This window comes from Populus alba, chromosome 1 (assembly GCF_005239225.2).
Source record: "Populus alba chromosome 1, ASM523922v2, whole genome shotgun sequence".
Classification (NCBI taxonomy): Eukaryota; Viridiplantae; Streptophyta; class Magnoliopsida; order Malpighiales; family Salicaceae; genus Populus; species Populus alba.
In genome coordinates, this window is record NC_133284.1 from 35,582,347 (window position 1) to 35,605,765 (window position 23,419).

Consider the following 23,419-nt stretch of genomic DNA (forward strand, 5'->3'; position numbering starts at 1 on the left):
ATAAATTTGAAAAAAAAAATGACATTTAAACACGACTAGATATATTGGTCAGGTTTAATTACTATATTTTAAAACTTTTATTAATTTGGAGATAATTATTAAGATTTAATTCATTCTCAAAAAGAAAGTTTACAAGTCACTCTGCTATTTAGTTTTCCCATGCCATTGAATTCATCGTTTAAAGAGAAATAATTTATCTTCCACGGCTTTCAGATATTTTCTATCGTATGTTTATTTTCATATTTATGCGGACACAAATACCCGTCTTTTTTCTTTGAAAACGAGAATCTTGTATGAAATTAATTTGAACTGCAGATCCTAAGCTTCTTGGCCCAATATCTCTAGCCCATTACCAGAGTTTTTCTTTTTACAAGTTGAGAACGGTTAAATTTTTATTTTTAAAAAAATATATATATTAAAATAATATTTTTTTATTTTTAAATAATGATTTTTAACACCAGGTCCAAAAATATTAAAACAAAAAAAATAATCAAAATTTAAAGAAACAATGTGCAGTTCCAAACGGCAAATTAGAAAATAGCATCCAGCCAACTGGAACCCATTGAATCTTTCAATCTTCTCAAACCATAGTTTTAGAATCTTTCATTTCTTCTGTTGTGATCCTTACAATGATTCAGAGACCCTTGCGAGAGGCGCACACCCTAAAGTATAGGACACGCGGTAGCTCCAGGTTACCTTTAAGAGTTATACATATACCTTTGAACAAGGAAAAGCCAGGTTTTCGAATTGAGATATATTACAGTGATTGAATATTTCATGTAGCACCTAGAGGATCACAAAGCTGCAGCAGCCTGGACAGAAACCACAAAACTCGGTCCAAGCATCATGTCAAGAATCTCCCCATTCCGATGCCTCATGCTCTCTTCTATGTCTACAGCAAAACTGGTTGGTGAGGTAACCCGGCCACGGCCCTGCTACGGTCGAAATAAGAGCGGTGGGAAACCCGGGCCAGCCAAGGCAAGGCTGGAGTGAGAAAACATCACACCCAGGCAAGGTATCCATCTAATGCCATAACTGTGGCCATTTAAGATGAGCTTCAGCTCTTAACGCATCCATCTTCCCATTTTCATTTTCGTTGTCATTATCTTCCTTTTCTTGTGGGCACGATTCTTAGCTGCAACCTGTAGCTTCCTCTTGGCATGCCGCACAGGGTTAGTAACAGCCATGACTTTTCCCTCCCGCTTCCTCTTTTCCCTCCTTACCTTGATATTCGTTCGTATGTTGCTATAAACCTGTACAAAACTCTCCATGCCTATAACTTTTCGTATGCGATCACAAACCTCTTGCGCTAACTGCTTCAAATTATCTGGAAGACAAGCCAGCCAATTCTTGTCAAATCTCCATGACAAGTATCATGAAATACAAACGAGGCAGTCAGGAAAAAAGAAATTTCAGCACAGTTGAGTATAAGTTCAAGAAAACACACCACATTATTATAATTTAAAGAAACACAACCAAAATTCTTCTCTTGTTAGATAAGTTCAGACAACCCACCAGTGTTGGTGAAACGGACATCTTCATGATTGATACCCGCAGCAGATAGATCTCAACAATGGTGATATGAAGAGTGTTTGGAGAGACCATAATTTTTTTCATTTCAAAGTATTTGTTAGATTATTTCTAAAAATATGGATATTCTTTCCAACACAGTTGTACTTTCCAATTATAGCTTTTCTAGCTTAAAAAGAAGGCTCTAGAAGAAACAAAAATAGAGAAAATATCAGTCCCCATTCCCCAAAGGCATAATAAAAATTTATGAACAAAAGAATACATTTGAAATAGAGTTCAAAACAGCAGGATAATTTCTTTTGCAGCTATTTCCATAATAATGATGGAAACTGACTGCTTGGCAATCAACCAAATATAACCTGAATACAGCTTTATGGTGCAAAGTACACAGCTGAGAAAATAGAGTCCAACACATGAACAAAGAAATTTTGAGATGGCCTTCAAACATGTCATAAAACTAGGAAGGTTTCAAGTTCATACTTTGACTTCGGGTTCAAACAAAAACTGGAAAAGATAATAATGAAAACAATTCTGTAACAGTGGTTACTCTTCTTGGATATGGACGTTTGGCTAGAAGGCATGAAATGCATGTCAGTTTTTAAAAATAAAATAAAATACAAGATAATTAATACCAAATAAAGAACAATAAGAAGATAAATAACCAGCATCATACATTGACTTAAATGGAGAATCGTGTGACTTTTGGAAGACATTTATATGATTTTCTAAAACTCGATTAAATTAGACCTAAAGATTTTTCTCAGCAATTAAGGGAATACTACAACAGCATTATTCACCTCTGCTCTCAGAAAATGCTAACAAAAAGTGAAATATCAAACTAACCTGGGACAACTTTTCCAGCAAACCCTTCGCAAACTTTATATAAGGGCAGCAGCATGTCAAATGCATAATGTTGGCAGTCATCCTGATTGATGTGAGCTGCAAACTCTTTTTCTTCCTTCGAGAAATGAGCCACAAACTCTTTAAAACAATTGAAGACAGTTTCCATCTGTGGATTATTAGACATTCAAAACAATTACTTGAGGGGCAGAAGAGCAAAATAGAAATCTCCAAAATCAGAAAAGAAATTTCAAGCAGGTGCAAATATCAGAAGCATCCAAATCAAGCTTATAAATTAAAATAGAACTTTTCCCTGGACCAACCTGAATAGCATCCTTTAGAAGAGCAATATCTCCCATTTTTTTAAGCAAGTTAGAGACTAGAAAATACTGAAGATTATCAGACTGATTCACATTGTCATGGCGACGTACACCAGAGATCACATGTAAAAGCATGCCTCTTCCTTTTCTTGTATCAAGCAGCTGGAAAGCCTCAAGAAATTGCCCTTGTTCATGTTGATCAAGGGCGGACCAGAATTTACAAGGATCAACGCATTCCATTCTTCCCATCAAAATATGTGTCGCAAAACTTGCAGTGGCAAGATTATGTGTGATCAGGTTGCTCATGGCATCATCAATAACTTCTGTTTCCAGCTGGCAGCAGAGGGAGACAGCTATCATAAACACTCTACTTGGCCTCATAAGGAAAAACATTCCCAATGACTTCTCATGGTTTTGCTTGATGGACTTGTTTGCACTGGCAAAGTAAAAAGCAACAAGACGACTTGAAACGTTGCGCAACCATGTGTGAGGATGCAAGAGCAACTCACATATTGCTTCCCATATATCCTGGAAATAAGTAGTGGGGACAACCCCATACACCCAAGAAACAGAAGTTAGCAAATTATAGAGGAAAAACCACCAGCATTGCCCAGTAGCTTTAAAAGAAGCAAAACACTACCAGCATTACCAAAAACCTATAATAATGGAAACTAAAAGATCAAACAACTAAAGCAACTCAATAGAGGAATTTGTTTGTCCATACCTCAAGGTCCATTTCAAAGCATAGATCATGGAAACAGTTTAGAATCTTCTCTAGCATAACCAGTGAGTAATACGCCTCTTTCCAGAAAGGAATGGCTGCATCAGAATGATCTAGTAGAGGCTCACTAGCAACAACTTTTACAGCAGACTGCAAGATTTTTTTGCTCACTGGCAATGCACTATGAATGTACTTTTCCAAGCTTTTTTTCAAAACCTCAATTTTTTTCTTTGTGACCTCAATTTTTCTTTCTATGCCCTCAATTTTTGCAGACTTGTCCTTAACATTTTTCTTCTTATCCTCAATGTCTTCCTTCATAACCTTGTCTGTTTTAGCCAAAACCTCAACTTCTTCCTCCATGCCCTCAATTCTTTTAGACTTGTCCTCAATTTCCTTCTTCATGGCCTCAGCTTTTCTAGTCAAGACCCCAATTTTATCCAACATGTCCTCTACTTCTTCCTTCATGCCCTTCACTTCTCCCTTCATGCGCTCAACTTCTTCCTTCATGTCTAAACAAATCTCAACAGGTAACCCCATGGTCTGTACCGAAAAAAATTTGGAACCCATTAGAAAATGGAACATGCTGAGACAGAAAAATACTGAAAAAAATGGAACACACTTGAACCAAGAATCTAAACCTGTTATAAACAGTATAACCTCGCTCATTATGATCAGTTAAAATAATATAACCAGAGAGCACGAAATTTGAAGGAGAAAACAGCATTTGCAGGGGCAACATCCCACCCACTTTCCTAGAGTATCATTTTTGCCTTCAGTGCATGCGTTTAGTGAAAAACAAGGCATGATCACACAATCTATGATGTAGAACCAGAGGGAGAGAAGGATAAGTAGGATAAAAAAATTAGAATCCACTAGGCAAAGCCCTTGATATTCACAAGAAGCACTTCTACTCCAAGAGAAACTAGGGTTCTTCAAATGCAAAAGAACATAATAATTTGAATTGATGATATTTTTGTTCATCAATCAATGGTCTCCACAAACTACATAACATGTGTGCTCAAACAAAGCATGTCAAAACCCCAAAGATTTCAATCAAAATAGGAAATAAATCCTAAGAAAACATAACCCTGACATTGTGTATTACATGACCCAAAAACAAGTATGTTTTACACGACATATAAATTCTAAATCAATGAAATTACATTATTAATGGTGGGACCAAAATACTTCTTTCATTGACTGCATCAGTAACTTTCATGTATTTGCAACAGAAAAAAAAATCCATAAAAATTTACCTGAGCACCGAGACTTTGCAGGTTCTGCTTCTCATCCATGTACCAAGATAGAATGAAGTCCATAATGGAATGAAATCCATCTGAGCTTATATGTCGAATGAGAAGCTTTATAACTGCACCGGTCATCAACCGAACTTTATTATCACTATCGTTCGCCAAGCACTGGACCAAATGTATAAATAAAGATTGTCCATGTTTCTCCAAAAACTTCTTCTGAGATCCTTCTTGAGAATTGAATTCTTCGATATTGATTTTTCCACATTTGATAATTATTGCATGAAGCATTTCAAGTGCAGCTTCTCTTCCAGTTGAATGCTCATAGCTGCATTAAGAGCCGAGTCATTCTTTGAAAAATATAGATACATACATATAAGTAGAGAGATGTAGAACATGATGGTAAAATTTGAATCCAAGAGACACATGCCTTAAATTATTGAGCAGAAAATCTAAATGTTGTTGCAAGTTTTTCTTTGAAAGACGGTAATGAAGTAGGAATTTCAACAGGATCTGACTGCATTTCTTACGAATCGACTCCACTTGGCTTGTGACCATCAGTTCTGCAACTCGAATAGCCAAATCATACATCTGGGGAACAACTAGCTTCCGATTCACAATTGCTTTTAGGAGTGAGAGGGCGATGAAAGAAGGATTCCTTTCCAGATCAACGAAAAGTGGAAATTCAATTAGCAGATGCAATTGTTCTGAGGAAAGGGTAACATTAGTACTCCACAGAAGTGCAATTAACAATCGTAGGCATGATTGCATCAAAGGACTGCTAGCGTTTACAGAACTTTGGGCAATATCCAACAATGTCACCTTTATTCTATCAGCCTGGGATGCAAGGGATGGCAACGGCAGTCTTACCAGTGGAGTAAGGCATGTAAGGGAAGCGGATAAAATATCTTCATAATTAGAACTCAAGCAATTGCCTAGCAGTTCAACAAATGGATCCAGCATTGATAAAAGCTGCTCAGCATTGTTATCCAATTTCACTCTCTTTATACAGTTTTGGAATAATCGAAGAGCAAAAACAGCAATAAGATGTGAGCACACTGATTTAGTGCCAACAACTCGGCCTGAAGAAACTGTTTTCTGACTCACATCACCTCTACTGTGTAATTTTGCTACTGCACTGGAAGAATTCTTGAAAGAACCATTTTCTTCTTTGATCCAATCTTCAATGAGGCCATATATGAAAATGAATAGGTCAGTCTGATCAGCTGATGGATTATGCTCAATGCCAGCCGCTATCTGATTTAGCATATTTTCCAATTTAGGTTTCACCTTTGGTGTCAGATGCTTCAGCATGTGAGTTGTGACAGGTGAAAGAAGTTTCAAAGCATGGGTTTTGAATGTTATGTTTTGTGCAATCATTTTCAAGGTTTCAAATGACTTTTGCTTCCTAGTTTCTTTCATTTTGGAAGCAAGCTTTTCCACCTCTTTCTCTTCAGCAACATCTCCAAGAATGTCATTCTCTACAGCAGAAAGAAGATCTTGCAAACAATAATCCAACTTCCCACAGACAGGACCTGATAGAAACTTTGACAAGATAAAGTTGAGACTGTATCCCAATACATGGAGTTCATATCCTCTCTTCAAGGTAGCTCGTAGAACCCTGATGATGAACTGCAAATATTCCAGCCCAAGTTCTTTTAAACAAGCAGACAAAGCAAGCCTAGCTTCATCGCGGATGCTTTCCATCCGACTTTTTAATTGGTTTGCGATGCGATGAATGATACTTGGAAGTTGTGAATCGATTGTGTCCCCCGGAAGCAACTTTAGAACTTTTAGTGCTGCCACGCTAATGTTCGCATTGACCTTGTCAGAATCAGAGTCCATTAATTTTTGTATCTTCGGGAGCACAGTTTTATGGAGGCATGCCAGTATTTCAGAAAGCCCAACAGAAGTACTGTTTTTGTGTACCATGGCTGAAGAAGTACCACCAACACATTTGCGCGATACATCCATAGAACAACTATCAGAGGTGTCAGCTAAACTGCTGTCAGGAGGGTCTTTGACTTCTTGGCTTGAACAAATTTGTGAAAAATGAAACTGGTCCAAGATAGAGCAAATTAGGCGCAACAAAATCTTCTGCTTGTCTAGATGCACATTCATTTCTTGAAAGCACCTAATCAATAAGTTATAATATGACTTCCATCCCATGAGAGCAGAAATTGAGGCAAGAGCTTCCAAACATGCAGATTTGATATGCTCTCCTTTTCCTCCTTGTTCTTCAAGCAACATATTGAAGAAGAGAGGGACAAATATTTTATTTAAGATGTCCTGGAAGATAAAGTACACTGAGATTAAGTTACATGGAGAAATATTTTAAGTATAACATAAGCAATTAAGATAACTACCTCTGATGCGGTACTTTCACTGATAACAGTTTTAAAACGCAACAGAGCCCTTGCTATCATGCGCTTCTGCAATAATGAAGAAATTGTAAGGCTCTAAGAAACAAAGAAATGACTTTAGACACGGACAGTTTTAAAACACAACAGAGCCCTTGCTCTCATCTCATGTGCTTCTGCAATAATGAAGAAATTGTAAGGCTTGTAACTCTCATGAAGAAACAGAGAAATGACTTCAGACACAGAAATTCTCTACGCTCTTGTGTAAAAGTGATTTCATTACCCAATACTATTAAAAAATCTGGTACAGGTAAGAACAGCTATAGTAATTAACACATTTCTCATCGCATTAAATATAAGAAAAGAAAATACAGCAATAAAACATTTCTCAATGCACCATTTTATGAAATCATGAACTGGGTATTAAAAAAGACGTTCAAAAGAAATGCCAGTTTATAACACATACGGACATATTAAAAGATAAAAATGATGTCACATTTAATAAATGTAACTCGTATACATCCTATAAGGGAAAAGAATTTACCTGTAAATGAATAATATTATTGAAAAAATCTACTTCAGCATCTTCAGAGCACAGAGCTTTGAATGAACTAAACTTCGCCACCTTTGGAAGTTTCAACACCATATCTCGCAACAATTCAATCCATTCCTGAGAAGATGCCAATTCAGTACAACAATCATGACAATACAAAAATAACCTCACTCTATCCTGTAAGTCCACCTTTCCATTTTTCCCTTGAAAAGACAGAATGGGTTTTCAATTTTCTACGATCTGCCTATTCCCAGCCTACATTTCTGCACAATAATCTTAGGATTCAAATACCAACTTTTATGAAGGGGAAAGTTAGAAATATATACAAGTTAAGCAGTGGTCACTGGTCATAGTATATAGTCAATTCTCCTAAAAAAATGATATTTTTGAACAGGACCTTTTTATGGAAGAAAGAGAATTTAAAAAGGAACAGTTGAAATAATGAAATAAGTAACATGATAATGAAATTCCATGCTTCGAAAGTTCTACGGGAGATCTGCTTTCCACCAGCTGAGCCAATAAGTTCACATAAATTCTATTATAAAGCACAGGTTAAAATGAATCCAATTCACACAACCAGGCTGAAAGTCTTGTCATACCTTTCTAACTGAACTTCTTGCCTTCATTGCATTGCCCATATATTTCAAAAGAAACTTATTTATTGTGCGCTGAATAGATGCCCTTGTCCAACAACCTTCACAGTTTGTTATCACTGGTTGATTTTGATCTTCTCCACAAAGAATTGCAGAGGAAAATTCAACAAATGAGAGCAATGAACTATAAGCACTGTGCCTTAAAGTTATGTCAACTGATGACATATCGTACACACAATGCGACAAAATAACTAATGCTTGATCTGCTGGGATAGTATGGAATAAACCAACACCAACTTTTTCATAAGCTTTGAAAACTGTATCATAATCAAGGCCACCCATCTCAGCGGCAGAGGTTGCATTCAATTCATGGAGAAGCTTTGCCTGCATTAAGTCAATATAATCAGAGTTCAAGCACAGAAAGCAGAAGTTCCTCTAACAGTAATAACCGCATGAAAAGTACTCAGAAGACAATTATTACCACAAAGAGGAAAGAAGGATCACTTTTAGCAAGAGCATCAAGAAGATCACAAATAGGCAACCGCACATCAAGTCCAACAGAAGTAAGGAGTGGAGAGACTGCTTTAAGAATTTTTGAACCACTCTCACTTCCTACTACTGGAATAATGTCCCGAACTACTTGCAAATATTCAATGCAAACATCTGCAATGACCATTTGTATAATATAAAATATCCAGGTAGAAGTTAAATAGAATCAATACTTAAACTTAGGGGATACTCTCACCTGAATCTTTATATCTCATTGCTAATGATGAAAGCAAGATATCCACTAGCTGCCTTGCTGGCAATTGATCCTTTATATACTTCGATAGGAATTTGAAAATTCTAATTTGAATCTCTCCCGGATATCTAGCCAATGGAGGACAAAGAGGGGCACTTAACTAGCATATCTTATTACTGATACACAAATGAAAGAAAACAAACACATTTTGAAAATGACACCATTCCATTTTCAAATAGAAAGACCATGAAGCTAGAAATTAATGTATCATAACAAGACCAACAAAGGTGGCAACAGATAGCATTACTTGGTAAACATACCAATTCCAAAAAGAAAAAAAATTTATTAGAGAATTATCTTCATGATAAAGTGATCTCACATTGACTTAGGCATGCGCGTGCGCACAAAAAAAACAAATCATTAATCATTGCTGTTTCTCAATACATGCAGAATAGAGTAGTTCTGGAAAATGTATTTAACTTAAGCTGCATGGAAGCATCCTTTATGAAAGCATACGGAATGCAAGGCAAGCAAAACTAACCATTAATTTGAGTTTCTCGTATATTTCTTCCTGAATGGGAAAATAGTCAAATACATGCAAATTATTTAAAGTGCATAATTAATACCTCTTGGTTGCTTTATCACTTTGAAAGAGATGGTGCAAGCTGTTGATGAGTTCATCAAGGTTCAGAAGTAGAAGTTTTTGTGCAGCATTGTCTTCATCATCCAAATCATCTTCAAGATTCAACAGATTCTCAATGAACTTTAGAACACAAGATATAATAGCCTCGGAAGCTGTTGGGATAGTTAATATTGAAAAAATATTAGGAGCAAGATTCTTTTCTCTGAACAGAAGTGGTACAAGATGGGAACTTCTACTCATCGCCAAAAAGCATGAAAACAATGAACTTGGTTTCTCACTACTAGAACCCTCCTGCTTGAAACTGTCAATTAAAGGTTTCACTGATTTGAAGAACAATTCCCAGAATTCGTCGCCAAAATCATGATCATCATACTTGTTCAAAACAAGGGAAACAATTCTTAGGCATAAAGACCGCATATCCTTAAACTGCTTCACAGCCGTGCTTCTCTGCACATAGGAAAAATTTTAATCATAAACGACCATACATTGAAAGACAACTGAATGCTAAAAATAAAAAAGAACTATTGTGATCTTCTAATGACATGGAATTAGCTTTTTGGTGAGTTTGTGCCAAGAAAATGTACAATGACAGTAATCAAAGCAAGGCAAGTTGTAACATCTAGAATGGAAGGGAGAGTGAGAAGGGAAGATCAGGGTACCATTTTGCAATCAATAAGTAAATGATGAATAAAAAGGATCACTTCTCCAGTTTTCTTAATTTTGGGTGCATAATTTACTATCAGTCTGCTGTTTTCATTTAGTGTGAAAAAACAAGACAAGCAGGCGTGTACAAACCAAAATTAACTAAAATCTTGACATAAACAGCAAGAATTCACTATAATCGGGACATTTAAACATTACCGCTACTTGATTTAATATCGCATTGTTGTTCTCATGCAATTTCTGGTTGTCACTAGTATTATCTTCAACTACAGAAGATGCATCTTTCACAGCATCAAGACTTGCAGTGCAGCTTCCCAATAACCGAACCACACATCCCATTAATAGATCCAGAAAAGGTCTGGTGCGTGATTCATCAAAAACTCCAAGAATATCTTCCACAACATGCAGAAAGCCAGTCCTCTGCTTCCAAGAAAGGGCCATTATTTTTTCCATGGTGAAATGCTTCAAGATATTAGAGGTTTGAAACTCATCAACAGAACTCTTGCATAAATTCCAAAAAAAAATTGCAGCGCTATCAACTCCCTCCGGTAAAATATGCAAGGGCTTTAATAATGACACGAAGAAAAGAGTTAACTCGCCAACATCGAGTTGAGCTATGAACCGAAGAACCACCTTTCGTTGATTTATACTTGTGTGCTGCATGAAGAGAAGATATGCAACATTCAATGATATAAGAGACCGCATTCAAAATCAGACAGGTGCCATGAAGTTGCTAGATCAATGTGGAAGCTCTTGAAATAGGACATACCTTTCGAGAGGCAAGCATCTTCAGTTTTCGCACTTTTGGCATCAGGAGGAGAATAACAAAAGGCACAAGATTGGCTCTGTGACCCTCTTCAATGACTGCAGATTCTCTGCTTAAATTCCATGTTATTAGTTCTTCTCTTAAATGGTTTAAACTGATCAAGTTTCTCAAATGTTGTTCATATTGGAGCAAGAAATCATCTTTCCAGGTTAAGAGGCAATCTAGGACACTCGTTTGTATATGAACATCATCTTCATCAATGAGCCTGGTAAAAACAACCAAGCAGTTTTTGAAGAGCTCAAACAATCAATATTAAAAAAGAAAAGGAAAGGTAAGTATAACAACAAAGCATCCCCTAGAACTGCACCAACCTTGTTTGCAGAACATCTTTTACAAACTGATTTTTGTAGAAGGCCTTAGAGTTCCTCATAAGTTTCAGCAAGTTTAACCATTCTTTGAGGATGCCCTTCCACTCCTTACCTTTGCAAGTAACTGGATTGAATAATCCCACACTGCACTTGCAAATTCACATGCAGAAACAATCATGTTGTAAAGTTTGCAATTTGTCATCCAAACCAAAAACAATGATCCTCCCTACACAAGAGAACGACAAGAAAATGTACCTACCTAGCAAGATCATTATTGTTGTAGCCCAAAAACTTCAAGAACAAAGGTATTATTTGTCGAGAACGAGATTCAGCAACAGAGGGAATTTTTTGCAGAGTTTGAAGCAATGAAGATAGAACAGTGGCACATGGTGTGCTATCAGATACAGGAGTGACAAATGAACACTCAGCCAAGTCTGAGAATAAGCAAGAGAATTATCAGATTTTCAGAGTGATAACATAACTACAAAATTAGCAAGAGGACTAGGCTCAATAATCACCTGTCTTATCATTGTAAAAAAAAATTCTATTTTTCCATTTTACTAGGTAAATCAAGGATAAAATACACCAGGGGTATTACCCAGAAACATATGAGCTATAAAAGAACCAGCATATCCTGTTCTGACAACTGAAAAGAAACTCACAATAGAAAAGGGAAAAACCTGCACCACTGACAAGTTGAAAGCCCTAACCAAGGGCATCGTATGACACAGGAGTTAAGATAAACATCTATCAATACAATTCCTTTTTGGTTCACCGAGAGACCAACGGGCCTTGGGATAACACAATTTTGGGCTACAAAATACATTACTTACCACTGGATTTTCCCCTTGAGGACAAGTGTTTTCTTAAAGGGAAAATAAGGATTAATAAACACAGGGAAAAAGCATTTATAAATAAGCATAAAAGAGAAAATCATATCACATACCACTGGACTGGTCAGACAATTCAGCACTTCCTCCAGGTTTATCATGAAACATATGAAATACAGATTGGCAATGCTCAAGATAACAAACAAATTTGTCCCATGCAAGGGCAACATGCTTGCCAATTAGAACTGCGAGGCATTCAGATGCCGAAGCCCATTGATAACTAAAACGGTTATGGAAGATGCCAATCATTCCACTCAACAAAATGGGTATATAAGCCTCAGCTATTCTTCCAGCAGAAAGCCCCATCTGTATTCTAGAGATCAATAGGACAACTTTCCTACTGGTAGATATTGAAAGTGTAGTTGCTTCAATCGAGAGAAGAAGTTGAAGAACCTGTAAGTTCAAACAGCAGTTGCCAGAGAATTAGAGCAGGTAGTCAAATAATGAGTGGCAAGACCTTAGATATACATACATCAATGCTCTGACTATCCTCGGGGCATGTCTCAGAAAATTCTGTTTTCATTTTCTTCTCAGGTGGCTGGTCTATAGCTGACATTTGACAACCTTGAGGTTCATAGTGACACAAAATTCTTAGAGTCGGAGCGCGAATCCCCTTGTCAGGATTGCACAAATTATCAGCAAATACATCAAATGCATCCACAGCCTTCTTCCCTTCAAACTCGGGATGATATGTTTTATGGCTGGTGTCTGCTTCCAGTGGTGACCTAAAATATTAATGATAGCAAAATGTCATAGAAGTGCACAGTTTTCAAACAAACAATAGGTATTCAAGATCCAAGTAGAACGGTGACTTAGAAAAGAAAAACAAATATCAAACAAATCAACCTACCCATGCACATGGTCCAAATAATCAGCAACAGCAGACAATACTTGCGAGGATGACTTGTACGTTTTTGCAAGACGCAGAACTTTGCTTGTTTCTTCAAGCTCAAACTTTTTACTGCATTTGTAATAGGAACTTAAAGAAGCACCAATTAAGCTTTGCCAAGTATGTTTAGGAAAACCTGCAATATTTTCTGAAAGAAAATAATATAAATAACCTAGATTCACGCAAAAGAAAATATACATGATGAAACAAGCTGACAAGCATATTATGCCAATTAGTTACAACATTTTAACAACCACCTCCATTTAATGCTCTTCATTCTAGCTTCAATTTCCTGGCTGAAAATGGATAAAAATGCACGCTGAAAAGCAATTTGCTATCTTTAAGAATCAAGAAACAGCTGGATATTAACAGTTCCACTGTCTCTCCCGCTAACCAGCACAAATTTGATTCCTTAGAGCTCATGTCTTAACTTATGTAGGGTCATGCACAATTATACCTTTCTTGTATAATTGGGCAGTACAGAATTACAGATTGATAAAACATGCATGAAGCAGAATTTGTAGCAAAAACAGACACTGAAGCAAGAGATTCTTTGTGGCTGCCTAGCTGCCTAAACTTGTTGGATCTGTATGCTCAACAACAATGATAACTTTTGAGATCACATTTAATAGTTTTATTTCAAAATATTTTATAACTTCACAATATTGCCTACTACATTACCTCCTTTGGATAAAAGATAACATGCTTTATCCAGCAGTCAAAAATGTGTATATAGGACTATGATATTAAAACAGCTTCCTTTGATCTTTAGAGCAGTAAATGCCATTTGCAACAAAGAGAAAAGGCTTTTCATAATACTAAGCTACAAACTCAATCAGGAAAATAATGTATTCATAAATAACAAGAAATATCACACCAAACACACTTTTGACATTTGATCAATAACATAAAAAGAAACTCTCAGTGCAGGACTCAAACGAAGGTCAGGCTCAATAGAATGCAAGTATAACATATACAACCCGTTCTTGAAAATAAATGTAGCAAAGCATGGCAGGAACTTAAAAGTTCATTAAGCTTGAAACATAGAGATAAGAGTTTTACCAGCCTCAATTATAAAAAGCCGATCAAGTGCGTCTATCAGATCCATTAACAAGGATGGAATTTCTTGAAGGTCCATCATGTAAGGATAGCAGCAGACAACTTGCCACAGCAGAGTCAACTCACCCCTTTCAATAGGAGTAACTGAGCCATTTCCATTAACGATATTATCAATCACAGCCAGCCAGAAGCGCACTGTCTGTTGCAGAAAACCAGTAATCCTTGAATATCGTCCTTCAGGTGAACCATCTAAAAAGTTGGATCTAAGAGGATCCATTTGCAGTTTCTCACAGAAAGTCAAAAGCAGAAATACAATCTCTTTCTGTGAGGTTTCTATTAAATCATTCATCGCACTGAAAACCCAAAAGAAAATGTCAGAGACTGTGCATTCGAACTACAGACCACTGGGGGCATCCCAAAATCAACTGTAAATATGAATCTTACCTCAAGATATTAGCTCTGAATTCATATAGTATGCACGGGTCTCTCTTCATTAGCTCACTTAAGAAGGTCAAAATGCTGAAAACCCAAGCCCAAACATAAGCCAGTAGAAAAGGAACACAGGGACTATATGGATGACACAAAAAATTAAACTATTTCATGGCAGACAATACCTTGAATTCCTCAACTTGAATGCAGGAGCCCATTGCAACAAACAATGCGAGATGGTAGCCATATCATTGGAACTCTTGAGCCCATCAAGAGTGCATAGCAATAATTGTAGAACCTTATCAATAACTTCAGAGAAATGGTTTTCTCCCTTCAAAGCAACACAAGGAATGATAAACCTCTCAAAAAGGTTTTTCACACATTCAAGCATAGATTGGTAATCTGTTCAACATCGAGGCAGTTTAAGATCACAATGCAAGAGTTATATGAAAACAAGTGCAGATAACAACTTAGTGGGTCAATTAAGGAATCGATAACCTTTACCAAAATTATCACTTACCAGAAACTTTGTGGCCATCATTAATTTGGGTGCTTGATATAAGCAGTGACAAAAAGCGACTTAGATACGGCAAGTGATCATTGATTGCATAGTAGTCTATTTTCTGATATAGGCTATTCCATAAAAAATCTAATTCCTTTGGTTCTAGCTCCTCACATAAACGTTGAAGGGTTGTAGTTAGAACTTCATCAACAGTGTTAGAGCCTGCAAATTGAGATGGGACAATTAAAGTTCCTAAATAGTCAAATAATAATTCCCATTGCTGTCTTTCTCTCCCCATCAGTGACATTCAGACAAAAAGAAAATTTGTGGGAGCACACGAAAGCACCACCAGTTTAGGAGATCATCCATTAAAATGAAGAAATATCAAAGCATCAAACTACCACAGAAAAATTAATTAAGGGAAGAAGAATATGCATTGCAGGTCAGAATTACCACTAAATGAAAAGTTTAGATATCAGGGTGTATCTTAAAATTTCAACCAATCTTCATACAGCTCAATCCATCAGAACCTTGCGCTTCAATTTTTTTTCTCTTGGAGGCAGCTGACTTGTGCTACTTTGGATCAAAAGATGAGAAGTCAAAAAGATGACCATCATAAGTAGCACCTTTAAATCAATCTTATGGTTTTAATTAAATGTGTAATCCTGCTCTTGTAAATCCAATATTATTTTGATCCCTACAAGAAAACTGAAAACTAGTTTACTACAGAATATAGCTCTGATGTAAAAAAAATAAACGAAATTAATTGTCCTTTTTCTTTTGGCTTGGATATAAATGAACGGGTTAATTGATTGTTAGTATTGCCACAGATCACTGTCTGAAGGAACCAATGTTATTCCCATTTTGACATTCCTAAAGTAATCTTTATTTCACAGTCAATGTTCCCACCAAAGTCAAGCCTTCATCTGGACAGTGGTGCCCAAAAAAATTATCATCAATGAACGGGTAAATTGATTATTGGACTTTTTGTTGTCTGTGGGTTTTGGGAGGAGGGAAGAGTTAAAAGATTATGGTTTTGCACCACCAAAGCTGTCATTTGGTGCACTTAATTAGAGAGAAATGCTGGAGCTTTGAGGAACCAGAACACTACCAGACAATTGTTATGGGATAGGATAGGTTTCCTTCTCCCCTGAAGTGCCATGCTTCAGGTGCTTTTATGGGTGTTTCCTTAATCACTAACTGATATTCAGAAGCATTAAGCTCCTTTATTCCTTTTCTTTGTTTTGGTTTATTTTCCTTAAGGATATCTGATTCTCCATCGAGTTTTGAAGAATACTTCAGAGGATATGACTTCTGTCATTGAAGAAAAAACATTAATATTTTCTCACAAGTCCTAGCCCCTTGAACCATCCTCTCCCCTATCAGAGATGTGTATATATAAACATGCACACACACACGAAGGAACAAATACAAACACGTAACATCTAACCTCGGAGTATGCTTTTTCTTGTGTCTCGGTAAATGTGAGGCAGAGACATTTCTAGAGGTGCACAGACATTTGGTGCTAATTAACTACATGGGAAGCATAAAAGAATGAAACCACATGAAAAGAATAACTGTAATGTCAAATTCTTCAGGAGAAAAAATTTCTTGTGTGATGTAATTTAATAAACCATAGAGCATAACTCTTTGATATCTGGACTGATTTTCTCAAAACACAAATCAGCTGGTAACTGAAGCAAGATTTCCACGAATGATGTGCAAGATGGCTTATAAATTTCAATTGGGGGGGGGGGGGGCGTTTCTTTTCTCTTTCACCTTTAAAACTTGAAATCAAAGAACTTCAAGTTTATATCTTAGTGGTTTAGAAAGAAGCAATAAAATGGTAAGAAATAGAGCCATAAATGATCAATATCAGACCATGTCTTAGTGTAAGAACTTGCCTTGATCACACTCATCACCAATGCTGAATATTTTTTGGCTTGTCAACTGCTGCAGTACTCGATCCGGTCTTGAATAAGGCCTTGACATGGTTCCTCTCATAACAAAATAAAGCAAAGTGCTGGCGCCATAATTTTTCACAGGTAATGGTTTCTTGACAACCTCAAGAATGACCTTTGCAATACCTGTAAATAGATATTCACATCATTAAGTTTAATAGGAACTCAAATTCAACACAAGAGAGTCCAAAGAACCACCAGGCCAAGAATTTGAGTTCATTTACTCATAACTAATGAGCTGGAACCTAAAAACAGAATGCAATTACTTTTTTTCCAATTCCTTTTAAACAAAGAATAAGATTTTAAAAGAGTTAGGAAAAAATAAAGATACAAAAAAAGACAATAGTTGTCCTCAAAAAACAAAAATAAACAACAATCTTTTTAAATCATAAACACAAATACATTTATACGCAGCCTTTACCTCAACCAAGTTTTGATCAAAGGAAGAACAAGAAAATAAAAAAGATGATGAGAAAGAGCACAGAAACATCCTTCTCTACCACATACCCTCCATAACCACGTCAGAAAATCATGCAATAAAAACTTTTCTTTCCAAAAAAATTAAGTTATCGTACCATGTCCCAAGTAGATTGATCTACTGATAAATATACAATTCATTCCTTATTGAGCTTCTAAGTATAATCAGTGCCCATCCATAATTGTCCAAAGTCCAAATGGCAATAGGAAAGGAGTATTTGGTGTTCTCAGCCCATAGATTTGTTATTTTGCAAAATGATAAAAGATCAGCCAAGATTCTGCAAGTTTACACAGTAGTTGGTCTTCAACTAGGATTTTAGGCTTTAATTGAGTTTGTGACAAAAGATATAAAGCAGACAATCTGCCAGAGAACAATTTGTTCAGTGAAAAATAAAAAATAACGCTTGAACAAAATGGAAAAATGAATTCAGTAATGCATCATGTGTAAACAGGAGAATCACACTTTGCTTATAAACATGTAAGACAGGGATTTTCTTATCCTTTTTCATTAAGATTGGAAAATAGAAACAGATTGATCATGCAAGGGACTGGTTCAATAAATTACAGTAGGGTATACCTTTCCTAAGCTGCCCCTCAGAAGCATTTCTCAGCAATAATGATGTTGTTGCTGCCATAAATTCTTGGACATACTCCTTAGGGTAATATCTTAATTTTACTGTTAGCCTGCCAAAAAATAATGTTAAACATATAAGAAACACACTCGCACAAGAAATACACTTAAAATCTCCAGTCTAGTTTCCTGAAATTTGTCAATGCTCAGCATCAAAAGTTCCTCACAATAAGATTGGTTTTTTATCCGCCAACAAAACAACAAAAATTCCTGCAAAATAACTACAAGCTCTTCATTTACCAGAACAAATCAAAATAGCAAAAATGGTACTCACTTGAGCACATCTACAAGCCTATTGTTTTCCAAAAGTGATTTTTGCAAATACATCAGAATATATGACCATGCCACGAAAATCTGCAAAACAAAGATCAAATGTTTAGGGATAAATGTCAAGCTAGATAGTCCTATAAAAATGGAACTCACAAATTAACTACAAAGAAACCAAGGCTAGACCTGCTCGATGATATCTGGCTCCCTATCAGCACCACTTTTGAGGAGAGACACCAATGAATCAACAATCCTCGGTAGAAAGCTAGGTAGACAAAAAATATGCACATGTAACAAATCATACAACAGACATGACTAAACAACGTATAAAGATGGAAAACAGTGGGTGTCCACTAAGGCAAAACAAACAATCAAAATTAAATGGGGATCTATTTAGCAATCTGCAGCTCTATTCCACTAAAACAAGGGGAAAAATTAGTATAATATGTGGCCATTTAAAGCCTTCTTTGGCTATCCAAATACCCAAAAAGGTAGAAAACTAGAGGGGAGAAAGCTAAGAGAGCTTAGAGATAAAAGTTTAAGAAGCGACTGAGCACCAGAGATTAATCAACTTGTACTCGTCATGGCCGAAAACATACAAATCAAGTAACGCTGCAACATAATTTTGGTTACAGATAATCAATTAAAGAGTGCTAGATGTTTTCACAACTAAAGCATATAGGAAGCTATTAAATGAAAATACACAAAGCAAGACCTAACTTCAAAGTGTAAAATACATACTAGCCTGAGGAAATAACCAGAGACTTTAAATGCAGTGGAAAAGGAGAGCAAAAGGCAGAAGACATAGATATATGATTTTAATACATCTTTCAATGCTACCCCCCCCCCCCCAAACGCACAAAAGAAAAGGAAAAAGACAATCAATTCTCTCTAATAAGATATTCCACCTAACAAAAATCTTAGTGCATGATAACCAACTTTATCCTTTGCCTCGTCTACCCAATGCATAGCGCAACTCTTCATTCTCAACATTGCATCACAATAAAGGCATTTTTATTGTTTCTTGTGCAAGAGAGGTGGGTGGAAAATTCATCACCTAAGTTTGTATTGTTCAACTGCTTCGGCATCCTTCATAAATGTACAACATTAGACCATCCTTTCACCAGTTTCTTTTCTTTTTTTTATTGCAAGGGTTGGTATGTTTCATAATATGTGAAGCCTAATTCTGATTATCGAAGACAGGAAATCAAGGACAGATAGAAATAAAGGGCAGGAACTCACGAGACAAAGTCATCAGGAAGATCCCTACATAAAGCTGCAATCAACCTGTACATAAAAAAGGATTATTTTATTTCAGACTGCATAAAGTAGAAGAAAAGAAGGTCAAAGTTCAAAGAAATAAAAATAAAATTAGAATTTGGACAGTTCTTTTCTCCATGGAACTGGTTTCCAAATTACTCAAAGATTTAATGGCAGGTCGCATGATTAAATAATCATTTTAAACAACAGCATGGAATGTGGAACAACCATAATTGAGAAGCTGAGAAAGCTTGTTTGACCTACTCCATAATTGATCATCTTCTATTTCTGAAAAGAAGTAGGACATTCTTTTGAACAACAACGAATGAGCTAATTTCCTTCCTGTTACAGAGTGGGTATCTTTGACTACAAACACACATTTATATCAAAAACTTAGCGGGAAATGACCAGCTAAGTAAGACTTGAGTAAAAGTCAGTAAGCATTATTCCCGCATATTTTGGATTTTACAATTACTATCTGCAGATACACCCCAGTATAACACCACCTACATACAACCTACATCCCTCACAAATAATAACCGGACCCATTAACAATGCCTTAGTACTAACTCACCAGTAATCCCCATGTGGAAGATAGTAAATAAACATTACTATATTTCCAAGTAAAAAAACTTAACACGCATTTGATAGCATTTTCTTCCTTGAGAAAAATTACACCACAACCAAAAGGCAGAATCTAACACCCACGGTAAAATTCATAAAAAAAATCTGAAAGCATTTTTTTTTCCTTGGTAGCATTTACAAACTTCAATTAGGCTTTTTATATATGAAAAAACATATAACAATTCAATAAAACAGGTTTGCTTTATACCTGAGAATCGCTTCAACTGATAGCCGTGCTTTCACTTGTAATCTAGAAAGAAGTTGCGAAAAAATGGTTTCTTTGTGTAATATCACCAAAGGTAATGTTTGCACAAAGGGCATCATCTCCTCGTAAAATGAGATGAAATCTTCTGCTGTATTTAATTCCTGAATTGTGATGACACAAACTATAAGTAGAATTGCTTCTCTATACGAATGTTTCAAGACAAAAATCATAATTCCACTAATTACACAGCTCCCCACTCACCGCACTCATCTTTCTAAAAGCAAACTTCCGAAAGAAAAATTAAAAAAATATATATAAAAAGAAACTAGCAAACACGAGGTCGGGTCGCATACCCTAAATTCGATAAGGCAGTCCCGCAGAAAAGTGGAGCCCTCTGATGGGGCAGACTTAATTTTATTAAGACTTGAATAAACATCAATTTCAATTTCTTCAATTCTCTGTGAGAATGTCTTGAACTGCAACAACAGAAATTTAAAAACAATATCAAGAAAAAAGGAATAAATCACATTAAGAACCGAAAAGATGAAGAAACTAAGTAAAAAAAAATTATTGAGATCGTGCGTTGTGGGGAGAGAGAGCGAAAGCCTTACTACAAAACGGCGGCCATGGAGACCCGGGGATTTGTTGAGCGACTTAACCGCCCGAGCATGAGACGGCGTCGCCATGGTGAGACTGCCTGCCTGTGAACGGTTCAAATTTGCGTGGTGAGACTGTCTGCCCTGTGAATTGTTGCAGAGGTATCAGGGTTTTACCAATTTAGTTGTTAGGGTTTAAGAAAGAAGTGTAAAACAGTTGAGCACTAGCGGTTAGATTGAAAATATATAAATAATTTGAAGTATTTATATTTTGTTTTGATGGGCTTTTCTTGGGCTTAGGCTTGGTCTTGATATTGGGCTGGGTTAATTGTCTGGGCTGGACTGGTTAGAGAAACCGAAATAGTAATTTTATAATCGTGTCCCCTTTTTATTCTCTTTCTACATTTATGTTTCTTAATAGTAATTAAGAGTACTATAAATATAAAATAAGATTTATGTAATGTTTTCTTACATTTGAAAGAGGTTTTTATCATTTTCAAATTTTAAAATCCAACCTTTCACAAAAAGTGATTGTCTCGGTGGACACAATGGTTGTGCCTTCCTTTTTCCACTCTTCAAATATAATTATATTAACAAAAGAAACGTTAAACGTGTGGGAAAAATAGAGGATGTGCACGGTGTGATTTCAAGATTATAGATTTGAAATTCAGTCCAAGGTTAACTTGGAACCTAGTCATCTTGAAGATAAATCCAGATTGAGTTGGAAAAAAAATTAAAAAATAAAAACTTGATGTCATCCGATTGACTCGGCAAAACCTAATTAAAAATCTGGTTTCAATTTATTGATTTTTTATTTTTTAATTAAAATGAAGTCATTTTAATTTTTTAAAAAAAATCAACCTAAGTGACCTCGTTAAAACCCAGAATATTACCCTTATATCAAACTAGGTTTAAAAATTATATTCGCAATGTTTTCTATTTTACCCCTCTAAAAAAAGGCTGGGGTATTTTTATATTTTTAAAGGACACAAATATCTTTTAAAAACTCATTAGGTACAGATTTTTTATGCAGTTTTTTGTACATAAGAATTGCTAAAATAACCTTTCACATAAAAAAACAAAAACAAAAACAACTTTTTGCCCAAGGGTTTTGTGGTAATTTCACTTTTAAATGAATAATAAAAGTACTTTTGGCATGGTGGTAAAAGATGTTTATTTTATCGCTTGTATTTGTTTTTCATTTCTTTTCTTCTTTTTCCTCCTTGAAAAAGTATATTTTATTGTTTTAGTTTTAATTCTTGTTTTTTTATTTTTAACTTAATTTATTGAATTTTTATAAAAATTTTGCTTGTTTTCAATTTAATTCCTTAATTACTATTTTTCATTTATTATTTTTTTAATTCAGTCTTTATTCTTTTATTTTTAGTGTTTTTTAATTGGTCCTTTTTTATTAAAGTTTTATTGATTTTTAATTTTATTATTTAATCAAAGCTTATGGTGTATTGATTTTTTTAATTTGGACCTCATTTTTTGTATTTTATTTTCCTTCTATTAAAGTTATTTTTTTTCCAATTCAACCCTCCACTTATAAAAATTTTGTTTCCCTCTAATTTATTTTTTATTTCAATTTTCACCCTCGTTCTTTTAATTAAAATTGTTTGTTTTATATCATTTTATGTGATTGATTTTTTCTTTGTTTCATCTTTCAATATTTGTTTTCTTAAGGATTAGGCTTCGTGTTTTTCCATTTATGACATTTATGATCTAATGATCTAGGTTATGAGTTTGAAAAATTAATGCGGATTTGTACCTTTTTATGTTTATTTTCTTTTTCAATTTCATCATTCTACGTAATTTTTTTTTAATATAATTATATGATTATCTTCAATTTCTTTTCTATTAGGTTATCATAGTCTCATGAATTAGGACATAAGTTTTACAGGTCAATTGTGGTTAGTTTCCCCCCATTACACAGATATATATCTACCATGTTAACTTAAATTGTTGTTCTTTTACTTTTTTTTATTCAATTTAATACCTACAAGAATTTTTCCCCAAGCCATTGTGAACTTTGTTCTTATAAAAAAAATTATCCTTTTTATTATTGTTGCCTTTTTTATCATTTAATTCAAATAGAACGAACATTAAACTTGATCAGGCTTGTAACTAAAGTTGTTTTTTTTTTAAATGCTTCTGCATCACCTAGACTATTAATGTCTTTTTTCTATTTTCCTATTCTAATTTTGATTTTTATTTTAATTGATACCTTTTTTCATATGTATTTTTAAAAATAATGTTTAAATTTATGTTTTAGTTAAT

The 23,419-nt window shown here is 35.2% G+C and overlaps 1 protein-coding gene across 1 annotated transcript; it reads right to left on the reverse strand.

The window, feature by feature from the left end:
• Window positions 1–470: 470 nt before the first annotated feature.
• LOC118055221 (uncharacterized) lies at window positions 471–21,358 on the reverse strand. The gene is made up of 31 exons (XM_035067045.2): window positions 21,155–21,358; window positions 20,897–21,019; window positions 20,547–20,704; window positions 19,697–19,741; window positions 18,641–18,719; window positions 18,462–18,541; window positions 18,134–18,240; window positions 17,023–17,205; window positions 15,137–15,340; window positions 14,802–15,018; window positions 14,632–14,706; window positions 14,191–14,540; window positions 13,090–13,276; window positions 12,712–12,964; window positions 12,296–12,632; window positions 11,609–11,783; window positions 11,353–11,493; window positions 10,985–11,246; window positions 10,414–10,872; window positions 9,536–9,999; window positions 8,913–9,037; window positions 8,649–8,830; window positions 8,174–8,551; window positions 7,566–7,691; window positions 7,028–7,093; window positions 5,092–6,950; window positions 4,668–4,989; window positions 3,415–3,951; window positions 2,694–3,218; window positions 2,374–2,539; window positions 471–1,327 (listed from the first exon to the last, which is right to left on the reverse strand). The coding sequence occupies exons 1-31, from the start codon at window positions 21,227–21,229 to the stop codon at window positions 1,065–1,067; spliced, it is 8,523 nt and encodes a 2,840-aa protein (XP_034922936.1). The 5' UTR covers window positions 21,230–21,358; the 3' UTR covers window positions 471–1,064.
• Between the last annotated feature and the right edge of the window lie 2,061 nt (window positions 21,359–23,419).